Source organism: Phyllostomus discolor, chromosome 9 (genome assembly GCF_004126475.2).
Source record: "Phyllostomus discolor isolate MPI-MPIP mPhyDis1 chromosome 9, mPhyDis1.pri.v3, whole genome shotgun sequence".
NCBI classification, from domain to species: Eukaryota; Metazoa; Chordata; class Mammalia; order Chiroptera; family Phyllostomidae; genus Phyllostomus; species Phyllostomus discolor.
The window spans coordinates 18,698,818-18,711,655 of record NC_040911.2 but is presented as its reverse complement, the minus strand read 5'-3'; the positions used below and the strand labels follow the sequence as shown (position 1 = coordinate 18,711,655).

Here is a 12,838-nt window from a genome sequence, read left to right as displayed (position 1 = left end):
CAGATCTCAAACTAAAATGAGAATATAATGATCAAAGTTCCTATTCTTTAGGGGATGCAATAATTGAAAGATTAGAAATTAGAATTTCATTGATCAAAATTTTAGCTCAAACATTTAATATACTTTTAATACTGGCAAGCAGGTATTTTAAATGCCATGCCTTATTTTTACATTAAGGTAACATCCTAGGCAAAATTATACTAAGCAACCCACTATAGGTCTTCCAAAACACCCCCACCCTCCCACAAGATTGCTAGGATTCAACAGAGGGCAGAATATTCACCTGGTTTGTTCAGAGAAGCTGTAAAGGCCTGTTGTATCCCACTGATCTATCGTATTTGGTGTACTCAGTCCCCAAATTTCAGAGCAAGTGCTGTGCATAAATTGAAAAACAAAAAATTGATGTGAACATGGAAGCATGGTTATTCAAAATACCATGATGTAAAACATGAAAAATGTACAGAATACTTCCTTCACCCAGAAAATATACAGTGCTTCACTTTTTCTCTGCATTTAGTGCAGGTTTCTATATTTTCTATATGAAGGAAGCCAATAAAATGGAACATGTGACTCCAGATAAGTTATGATTATGTTTTTAAAATGTGAACACCAATGCTCTCTAGCTTAGTGAAGTTATACCTATAACGCCCTTTCCAATTTCCTTTACTCACAACAAAAGATCTAAAACCTATGCCATTAACCTTACTAACAGTGCTTCATTTTATAACCCAGTTTTTTTTAAAAGAAAACACCTAAACGTAAATGTCAACTGTTATTTTTAATACAGGAAAACTTTCAATTAAAACAGACATATATCCACAGTTAAGATTTGTTTGAGACACATACTCAGTTTTATAGAAATTATTGTTCTTTTATCAGTACCAAGGACAAGGTAGAAGATTTCGAACTCATTCTAATATAGCATACCGCCTTAAAAGTTTTAAGAAATTTCTGAGGACTATAAGATATGTGAAAGCACCAAATTCTTAAAAGACAGTATGCATATGAAAAATGTGCTATATCTAGTATTTTTTTAAGATCAGTACTCCTGAAAGACAGACACCAGAAAGAACTCAAAATTTTTCTCCCACAAATCCTTCTAGAACCTGGGCAGTCCAGAGGTAATTCTCCCCATTTGCCCTGCCACTACTCCATTTTAACTTCTCATCTGTGGGAGGAGGGAAGAAGAGGAGCTTAAAGGCAGTCTGCAGTGGAACTTGACTGCCAAGGTGTCTCAGGTCCTAAGTTTTACTTTTAAAAATCTGAGTCAAAAAAGCTAACTAATGCAACTCGATTTCATTTCTTACATACTACAAAACCCTCAAAATTTCAAGGAGGAGAAAAAAAATCTCAAAACAACTTTTGAAAATCAAATCAAATTAATGATTGAATTCCAGATATACACACTGCTAATGAGTAAGCTTAACTCAATCAACATTTCAAAGCGCAGTGGTAAAAAGTACTGTCTTCCTGTGGCTGGGCAGCACCCTCCATCCAGTGGGTCCCAGGCTTCTGTGCTACATGGCCTCTTGCACTGGGGGCCTCTGCACTGCCACTGGGAAGCGGAAGCATCTCATGTCCTGCTTTGGGGCTCTATTAACAGTAATACTGCAAAGTTCTTTAAAATGCATTTTCAGACACTTTCCAGCACCTTGAATAATTTTACAGATTCTCGAGCTTTTTATGCTACAGAGGTCTTATCTTTCATTTCCCTAACTGCAAGTCAGAAAAAGACTGGAAGATAATTTAGACCTTTTTTCTTCCCCCCACCCCCAAAGGAGTACTAACTAAAAAATCATTAAAAAATGGTACTTTTATTTAAGGTAATTATCAAATAGCTACTGGAACCTTATCACATCATGTACTTTAAAATCACAATAAAATCAATTAAACTCTAGAGTCTTAATGACTCTGAATTTAAAACCTCAGAAGGAATAGTATACAACTTTATTCTTCTTTCTTGAAAGATAATTCAAGAAAGAAGAATAATCACAAAAAGTGATTAACAAAAGAATAGATCAAGAGGCTATTCTGGCCCTGGCTGGTGTGGTTCAGTGGACTGAGTGCTGGCCAGCAAACCAAAGGGTCACTAGTTAGATTCCCAGTCAGGGCACATGCCTGGGTTGCTGACCAGGTCCCCAGTAGCGGGGGCACGGGAGGCAACCACACACTGATGTTTCATTCCTTCTTTCTCCTTCCCTTCCCCTCTCTCTAAAAATAAATAAATAAAATCTTTTTAAAAAGAGAGGCTATTCTGCTCTTATGAGACTGGACATTTCAGTCCAATAACTCTAGGACAGACATAAGAACCAGAATCTAAAATAGAGCATGAAGAGGTTAAGTTGTGCTTTATTCAAGCTTTGAAAGAGAGAACAATAAACAGTAGTTGTTAAAAACATGCAACCAATCTAGAGGCAGACAGACCTAAATCCCAACTCCAACTCAGACACTTTCCAATTGCCAACCTAGGGTATATTTAAGTCTCAGTTCTATCCACGATTACAATATTCTCTCTCACAAAATTGGATGGTTCATTTTAAAAAAATTGTTTCTAGTTAGTACAGTTTTTGCTTGCTTATATAAGAAAATGTATTTTAAAAAAAGAATCCATTTATAACAAAATATACAAAGCACCTATAAATAACTGTAACTGTGTCAAAACTACACAAAGAAACATTTTAATTATTACCAAAAATAACTAAGTAAACTGAGCAAAGAAAAATAAGACACCATAGTGACATCAATGCTGCCAAATTTATGTATTTGATACAATCTTAATTTTTAAAAAATTAAATTTTAACCCTGACAAAATTATTCCAGAAATAACATACCAAGATAAACAAGAATGACTAGGAAAACTGATGAAGAAGAGTAGAGAATGGACCTAACAAATTCTGAAACACATTATAAATCCTTACTAATGAAAACATCGTGCAATTAGCAAAAGAACACTCGAGCAAAACAGAACAGAGGTTCTGCCTGTAGAGTAGCCTCAACTAGGCAAAACTTTCTTTGGACAAAAATGACACCCTTTGAACATAATAAAATCAGCTATTTGAAAATATAACACCATCAACGACCTGAAAACAGTGGAGACCAAAAACAGGTAAAAATCGAAGTCAGTCTAAGAGAGGAAATGTACTGGACGAGAGCTGCGTTGATGTGGCTCCGCAGACCAACGGGCACCCCACAGTCTACGCTGGGCAGGGTAATTAGCCCTTAGCAGAAAACTGCAGTTTTACTGACCAGCAGAATCAGAGTGGGATTGAAAGAGGGCTGGAAAAATTACGGGAAAATCCTGTAAGGAAGGGAGCAACAGGAGGAAAAACATCAATATACTAGCATGAACTCTATCCAGATCCTTGACTGACCCCTCAATTACACATGAGGGAGAGAAGGTGGAGGCCGGCTGAGAACCAGCACTTGCCAGTCAGACAGAGCGCGGCTGAGACCTCAGGTGTTGCTTACATCAGAGGTGAACCCTTTGGATTTTGAGGCCACCCAAAACTATCAACACTCTTTAGTAGAGGAAGATAACAGAATTTAGTCTCTACGAGGTTTTATCCCCCAAATCCACTATAAAACCACCAATATATGAAGAAACAACAGGAAAATGTCACCCCTTAGCCAGAGCATAATCACCCATGAACATGTGGGTAACAATTTCTCATCGGGAACAATGGAAGCCAGAAGGCAAGAGAACATCTTTAAAGAGCTGAGAGGAAAAAAGAAAACTCAACCTAAAATCTGTACCCAACAAAAAAATCCTCATAAAAGAAGTCAAAAACATGTTCAGATAAACAAAAACTAAGAGGATTCGTTTCTAGCAGACATTGCATGAAGAAAATTTCTTCACGATAAAGAGAAATGACAACAGATGGAAATATTAAATCACAGGAAAAATTACAAGAACTAGAAAGTATAGACATATAAGTAAATGTAAAGAATGATATTCTTTTTCTCTCAATTTCTACAAAAGCTCAGAGATGACCGAGTACAGCAAAAACTGTAACTCTAAAAGTATGTGGATGTAATGAATGTAACAGCAGGAGAAGCAACAGGAGGTGTTAAAAACAACTACACTGTTGCAAAGCTAAGGATACATATTGTGGTGGGAAAAGCAACCTCTCACCCCCACCCCAACAAAAGAAAATTATAATGAAATACTAAAAACTAATTAACCTCAAAGGAGAAAACAAAAAACAGATGATAATGAAGACTCAGGTGTGAATCCAACCGTACTGATATTACACACTGTACACTACATACTCTAATTAAAGGCAGAGACTTGCCACAGAAAGAATGTAAGATGCAAAATGTCTACCAAAAGAAGACACACTCTAAATATGACACATAGATAAGCTGAAAATATAAGAATGGAAATACACAGTTCATGCGAGCAGTATGCTTAATAAAACACAGTATCAACCTCAGAAAGAATAAAACCGGAATAACTGTCAGAGATTCATCAGAAGACATGAACAATCCTGTATGGATCTAAAAATAGTTTTAAATAACATTAAGTAAAGGTTGACAGATCCAAAGGAAGAAATGAACAACCAGCAGAGTAATCTCAGTAACAAAATTTAAAAACCATGGACAGCTCGACTACAAAAATTTAAAAACTATGTCACAGAAGAGCTGCATACTATTATCAACTACCTTGATCTAACTGATACTTACAGAATCCTCTTCAAGCACACACACAGAAACATTTAAGAATGAGAGAGACCACATGCTGAAGCCATTTAAAAAGGGCAATTAATTTTAAAATTTTGAAATCTTATATTGTGTTCTTTGAACACAAGATAAATTAGAAACCAATGATCGAAAGATACTTAGAAAAGTCCCAAATATTTGAATATTAGCAAACACTTCAAAATAACCCACATGTCAAAGAAGAAATCACAAAATAAATTATAAAATATTGTAAATGACATGATAATGAATTTACAGTATAAAAAGTTGGGAAGGGAGGAAGCTAAGGCTAATGCTTACAGGACTGGTTCTATGGCCTGGCTGGTTCAAGTGCTTGTCTTGTAAAGTAGAACTTAAAGGAAAACTTACTGCTTAATGTTTACATTAGAAGAAAAATATTTTAATTAATGATTTAAATTTAATTGTAATTAACATTGTACTGGAAGTCCTAGCCAGTGCAATACAGCAAGAAAAAGTAAAGAAAAATATTGGAAAGGGACGAGATAAAACTCCTTTTTTAAAGCCAAACTCAAAGAAATAGGAAAATGGTGGTTGCCAGGAGCTGGGGTGTAGAGAATGGGGAGATATTAGTTAAAGGACACAAACTTCCATCTATAAAATGACTAAGTTCTGGGGATTAACTTTCAGCACAGGGACTATAATTAACAACAATACGGTATTATATATTTGAAAGCTGAGAGTAAATCTTAGAAGTTATCACCACACACATACAAAAAAGGAATTATATGAAAGGATGGAGGTGTTAACTTTATTGTGATAATCATTTTGCAGTATGTGTATGAAGTCATCCACTGTATACCTTAACCTTACATATGGTATATATCAATCATCTCAATAAAGCTGGAACGAAAAGGTTGCCTGCTTTTTGGACAATGACCTACCTGCTTACACAGAAAACCTCTGAAGCAATTTCTAGAACTCATTACTGAATTTAAAAGGTTGTAGGCTAAAAGAGCAATTTATAAAAATCCACTATATTTCTATTATACTAGCTAAACAATTTGAAAATTAAAAAAATTAAATTCCATTTACAAGTGTCAAAAACCAAAAAATACTTAGATAAAAAGATTTAACGGAAGATGTATAAGATCTATACACTAACAACTAAAAACCCTGCTGAAAGATACTAAATAAACCACTATATATATAAAAGATAAACTGTAGTCAAAGATTAAATGACTGTTATGCCTATTTTTCTCTACTTCCCTAATATTTGGTGTATTTTTTCAAATCCACTGAAATCATGATTTCAACAAGGTATTTTTGTAACATTGACAAGCTGACCTAAACTGTAAACAAAAATGCAAAAATTGTGAGTAGCAAAACAATCTTAAAAAAAGCATTACTGATATACACAACATAAATAAATCCGAGAAATATTCAGATGGCCAAGAGAAGCTGAACATAAAAGACTGAACAAAAATTATTCCATTATACCAAATTATACCAAATTATTCCATTCACATAAAGTTTTAGAAAGAGCAAAACAAGCTGAAAATGAAAATTATTAAAAAGGGGATGCCTCAGAGAACCCACTGGGAAAGAGTATGAAAGAACTTTCTGGGTGAGTGGAATGTTCTATATCCTGATACACTGCATATGCATTTGTTAAACTTAATCCTATTGAGCACTTATGATTTGTGTACTTTAATATTTTAAAATTTTACAAAATAAATAAAAACAACAACAAAAAAACACAAAAGAACTCAGACAGTAAAACAAATTTCAGAATGGAAAGTAGCAATAAGAAATTCCTATGGTAATTTAGTATATAATGAAGCTCTCTATGAACTGATTTGGAAAGATCTCTAAAATACATTAAGTAAAAAAGCAAGTATATTATGTATAGTAAGTTATTCTGTGTAAAAACAAATAAAATTATAAGTATAGGTGTATGCATACAGGAAAAGATACGCTGTGAACAGTTACTTGGGGCGCAGGAGGAGACTTCTCGATGTCTGTCCTGTGTGTGTGAATGCATGCATGTTGCATGAGCACACATAAATACAGAGATAATAGATTTTTAAACCATACTGAATGCACTGACTTTTATCAAAATTAAACAAATGAAGCAAAAGAAAATACTGTCACGGAATTAAATGTAAGTCATCCTGACATTTCCCTTAAAAGATATGCTTAAAAAAAAAAAAGATACGCTTTTAATCTTAGATATCCAAGCGTACTATGCAGTACACATTGTTATTTCACATTCTGTGTCATTTCAGCTCATTTTGGGCATTACTATACGAGACAATACAATGCCAGCCTGAACTCTGTTCATTATCTTCTGGCACAATGTCCTCTATCTAACATGGGCCTTTGATACCCATTTTCTTCCCTATGCATTCATGTTGGGGGAGAGGGAGGGATTTTCGAGAGTCCCTTCACAGGCACCTTTGACTTAATTACTAACTCTTTAGGTATGTCTAGCAAACCAGGTCAATTTTTAAGAGCTGGTAGTCTCAGAGATTTAAATCAGGCAGTTTTAATCACTCCCTCTTCATTAGAGATTGATTCTATCTAACTACATCTTATTTCCCCCCTAAAACCCTGAATTCCCAAAGGTCTCTGTATATGTATTTACTCCTACTAAACAAAGTATCTGATGATGAAACTACTATTTTTGTAGTTTAATTCATAATATTGTAAATAACAGTGGGGAAAAATGGATCTCTGAGGTTTTCAACTTGTTAATAAGAAGTGAGAAATTATAATTACAAGTATGGAAAGCTCCTAAAAACATATTAAAATAAAGAAATGCAGATAAAATATTATAGAAATAGCACCAACTGTAACAATTATATAAAAGATCTTTTACATATTCCCTATTTCAATAAATCTATAACATCATCTACTTTAAAATGCAACATGATTTTACTTACACACTTAAAAGGAAAAACTTCCATTTTTATTTATAAGATGCATCCCAAAGTGAAAAAATGCACATCTTAGAATCAATGAAACATGTAATAAAAATTACCTTTGTAAGTTAGCTACTACAGGTCAGTTGCTACTATGTAAGACTTTAAATATAATACAGATCGTATAATAGCCTACAATGTACTATTACCTCATTTTACATTTGTGGAAACGGAGCCTCAGGGGGGTAAGAAAATAACTCACAAAGACCATACACCTAACTATAAGGGGAGGGAGAGCCAGGATTCCAGCCCACATCTTGCCAAACATTTTCCACTAGGTATACTGAGGGCTTTCTGAGCTTCTGATTTACCACCACCTACCTCAGCATTTTGACGACTACATCCTGGGGACCCCTGGAAACCTCCAATACAGTACTGTCAAGGGTCTGTTTGGTTCCTACAATAATTTTTTAAGTTATATTTTTATTCTCGGTAAAGAGTAATTACATAAATCTTCTAACCACACAGCCTTTGATCACCTGGATGAGCACCCGTCTGGTACTGCTTCATCACCTCGGTGTCTGCGTTTGGATCGTCATAATCTTAGCATCGAGAGTTAAGCACAGAGACTGACTTCAATGTACACGATGACATTACAACGAAAAGTCCAAGTGATATCAGGGTATACTATTTACATTATGTTTCCAGTAGTTTTAGAGACAAAAAAAAGTAGAATTTAACAACACAGGGCACAGATGTCAAAATAACCTGAAGTTGTGGGTAGCATTCGGCACCTCAATCACAATGGAAACAGAAAAGCAACATTAATAACAACAGCATCATTCACTGAATTGTAGTTAGAATTTTCTTGGTTATAGGCCACAGTAATCAAAACAGCCCGGTGCTGGCATAAAAACAGACACACATACCAATAGAATGGAATAGAGAGCCCAGAAATAAACCCACACCTTTACAGTCAATTAATATTCGACAGAGGAAGCAAGCACGTACAATGGGCAAACACAGTTTATTCAATAAATGGTGTTGGGAAAATTGGACAGATACATTCAGAAAAATAAAACCAGACCACCTTCTTAAACCACACACAAGAATAGATTCAAAATGAATTAAAGACTCAAATGTTAGACTTAAAACCATGAAAGTCCTAGAAGAAAACATAGGGAGCAAAATCTTGGACACTGTCCATATAAATTTTTATCAGATCCATCTCCCCAGGCAAGGGAAACAAAAGAAAAAATAAACAAATGGGACTCCATCAAACTAAAAAGTTTTTACACAGCAAAGGAAATCATCAACAAAATAAAAAGACAATCCATAGAACGAGAGAACATACTTGGCAATACATTTGATAAGGGGTTAATATCCAAAATTTATAAAGTGCTTACAAAACTCAACACCTCAAAAACAAACAATCCAATTAAAAAAACGGGCAAAGGATCTGAAGAGATACTTCTCTAAAGAGAACAGATGGCCAATAGTTACATGAAAAGATGCTCAACATCACTAGTCATCAGAGAAATGCAATTTAAACCACTATGAGATACCATCTCACACCCATCAGAATGACAATCACCAATAAATCAATAAACAACAAGTGCTGGCAAGGATGTGGAGAAAGGGGAACCCCTTTTGCACTGCTGATGGGAATGCAGATTTATGCAGCCACGGTGAAAAGCAGTACGGAGGTGCCTCAAAAAAATTAAAAATGGACCTGCCTTTTGATCCAGTGATCCTACTTCTGGGTCTATATCCAAAAGAACCCAAAACACTAATTTGAAAGAACATAAGCACCCCTGTGTTCACTGCAGTGTTATTTACAATCGCCAACATATGGAAGCAACACAAGTGTCCATCAACAGGTTAGAGGATAAAACAACTATGGGACATTTACACAATGAATACTACTTGGTTGTAAAAAAGAAGATTTTACCCTTTGCACAGTATGGATGGACCAGGAGGACATTATGCCAAGTGAACTAAGCCAGTCAGAAAAAGACAAATACCATGTGATTTCACTTATATGTGGAATCTAATGAACAAACTGAATAAGCAAAATGGAGAGACTTAGATGGAGAGAGATGCGGGGGAGGAGGGGAGATGTGAGGGCGTAAGTTAGAGGTTGGAAGGACTGAGCAAAAAGGAAAAAGGACTCATGGACAACAATATGGTGGTGATTGCTGGGGGAAGGAGGATATAAGCAGACTAAATGGTAATGGAAAAAACATAATAAAGATTAATCAACAATATATCCCTCCCAAAATATTAAATTTTACTACTACTATTATGATAGCACTGTTCCAAACAACAGTCCCTAAATTTATTTGACTATCTGATTTCTTTTTTTAAGATTTTATTTATTTATTTTTAGAGAGGGAAGGGAGGGAAAAAGAGAGACAGAAACATCAATGTGCGGTTGCTGGGGGTCATGGCCTGCAACCCAGGCATGTGCCCTGACTAGGAATCGAACCTGCAATGCTTTGGTTCGAAGCCTGCGCTCAATCCACTGAGCTACACCAGCCAGGGCTTAACCATCTGATTTCAAGACATTCTAAAAACTCTTAAGTATTGAAAAATACCATGTTAATTGTTTAAAAACAAAAATTGGTCTCACACATTCTACCTTGTCAAAATTCATATTGTTCACTAATGCAATTAACATAGAATATTACAAATATGTATTGAAATAAGATGTAAATAATGTACAACGCTTTCTCTGCATCAATATACAAACAGGTGAGCAAGTATGTCCATGTTAGAATCTCATGCAAAGTCCTGCAGTTTTCTGTATAGAACATAATTTCTTAAAGACAGATTACCCCCTATCAACTCTAACTTTCTTGCTTACACAGATTGAATTAAAAATTCCCCTAGTATCACTTTTACAGTACATATTAGTAAAATTAACACATTAAAAGCTTTTTCTTCATCTAATAAACTGACCTCTAAAAACTGAAGTTAAAATTTAAAAATCTAAAAAATATATATGATAAAGATTTTTCAAAATCTAGTATACAATCTATCAATTATATACATGCACTGGTATTTTATACACACACCTACATTAACATTTTGCACTCCAGTTCACAGACATGTTTGTTAATTAATATACTTTTGTGTTAAGAATATGTATATTTACTCAAATACTTATTATCAGGATATGACAAAGAGGAAATGAGAACTAACTCCAAGACAGCAACACTGACAGTGAAGGTTCCTCCCACAGAATCATACAAGCCGTTAAGTAAGTTTTACTGTTCCTGCCATATCTGCATGGTTTATGGCAGCAGTTAAACCACTACCGTCAAAAGTAATAAGCCTATATTTTACTAATGTGTTATTTTTCATGATCTTCTAGCCTAAAGAGTATATTTCTTCTACAAATTAAACGGGATAAGTACCTAAATTGTCACTATGGAAAGAAATACAGCATGCTGAACACTGAGAAAAATTAAAAGGGTTAATACATTAGCTGAATGGTGTCCACAAAAGAAACTTCCACTTGAAGCTTCGGATTTTGATTACTGATGTACTCGTGAAATATGGACATCTACAGAGTAATCTGTAACTCTTCATCCGGAATTATTTCTACTTAAAGGGCCCTTTCATTTTATATATGACCAGCAAGACCACAAGTTTCTATTTTAAATAGCTCAGAAATCAAGAGTTGATCACTGTAACAAAACAAAGTCTCTACAATTACATATCCTACATCTATCCGTGCACTTCATCACCACTCCACAGCTGAGGGATGGGGGATGCGGGATGGAAAATAGGAAAATAGGAAAACGCCTCTCTTCAAATAGTTTTTTTTACCTTTGTCTCATCAGTAAGAAAGCAACTTTGGGAACAAACCTGTCCTTAACAAATTAGCAAAAGATACAAGTGAACAATTAAGAAATTTTCATCAGCTACAGAAAATCTCAAAATTTCCAACACTTATTTTGAGGATTTGCCATGTGGCTTCAACCTATTCAAAGTACTTTACACATGTATTGTGTGATTTATGCTGCTGTATCAGCCCTATAAAGTGAATTAACTATTTTCAAATAATAAAATAAATGTAAGCTACTAAATAACTCAAACCGTTAAGGAACTACTGAGATAAGAGCCAGGATTTGTTGTATCTGGCTGGCTTAAGGGCCCAAATTTTTCAAAGTTCAAGTATGAAAAATGATGGCTTAAATCAGCGATTTCCATCTTTTACAGGAGTAGGTAATGACTATTATTTTCTTGTTATCCTTGACACTCGGGCATTTGGGGCCTTACTCCTGGAGAGACTGCCCTCCCAGGGCTCATTTCCAGAGATAGCAAGACTGTCCCTGAGAGTGCACCTTTTACACACAAACCATCCGACCCAGAGCCCACATTCTTCTTTTCTCAAACTCCAACACCAAGCCAGTATTCCTCCCTAACCCCAATCCCACTAGAGCTGGGTACCGGACAGCCAGGAAGCACCCCAAGAGCCCAGAGCCTGCCGAAATGATTCGGACTATCCAATCCTAAACACAGTGTATCTACCCAGCATTACCCGTGCCATCTTCCCTGGAAAGCTCCAATGAAGGCTTTGGGCCATGCTCTATGTTCGTCCCTCTATCTTAAAAATTAAGTTGCAGATACTTCAAATCTAGACATTTAAGCACGTATATACTATACTATTAACTAGAGTTCACTGTTGACTCTTTTTGAAATAAAATCTATACAATGTGAGACAAATCTTAAGGGTACCATTTTGTTAGTTTTATCTTATACATAAACTGTGCTGCCCTCCACCCTGTCAAGAATATCCACCCAGAAAGTCCCTCCTGCCCCTTTCTCAGTCAATCCTTGCCATCCCCTCTCCCATCCCCCAAGGTAATCCCTTGCAGACCTTCATGTAAATGGAATCATACAGTATATACGCTTTTGGTTCTGGCATTTTTGACTCAGCATAATGATTATGAGATTCCTCCACGTTCAAGTATGTAACAGTAGTCCATTCTTTTCAGTGCTGAGTTTTCCATTACATAAACAGACCGCAATTTGTTTAGTCATTCTTTTCCTGATGGGCACCTGACCTGTTGCCAGATACGGGGGTGATTAACGAATACTGCTACTGTGAACATTCAAGTAAATATGCATCTTTTTGTGAACATATGCTGTAAGTTCTCTTAAATACTTAGAAATGAAATTCTCAGGCCATTGAGTAGATGAATGTTTGCTTTTATAAAAGCTGCCTGTTTTCCAGAGTGGAAAGTAGC

At 35.4% G+C, this 12,838-nt stretch overlaps 1 protein-coding gene across 1 annotated transcript in view; it reads right to left on the bottom strand.

The window, feature by feature from the left end:
- The window catches only part of SMAD2 (SMAD family member 2), a 78,749-nt gene that overhangs the window by 20,926 nt on the left and 44,985 nt on the right, over positions 1-12,838 (bottom strand). Inside the window, 1 exon segment of the mRNA XM_036010241.1 lies at positions 284-373. Coding sequence (XP_035866134.1) covers positions 284-373 — 90 coding nt within the window.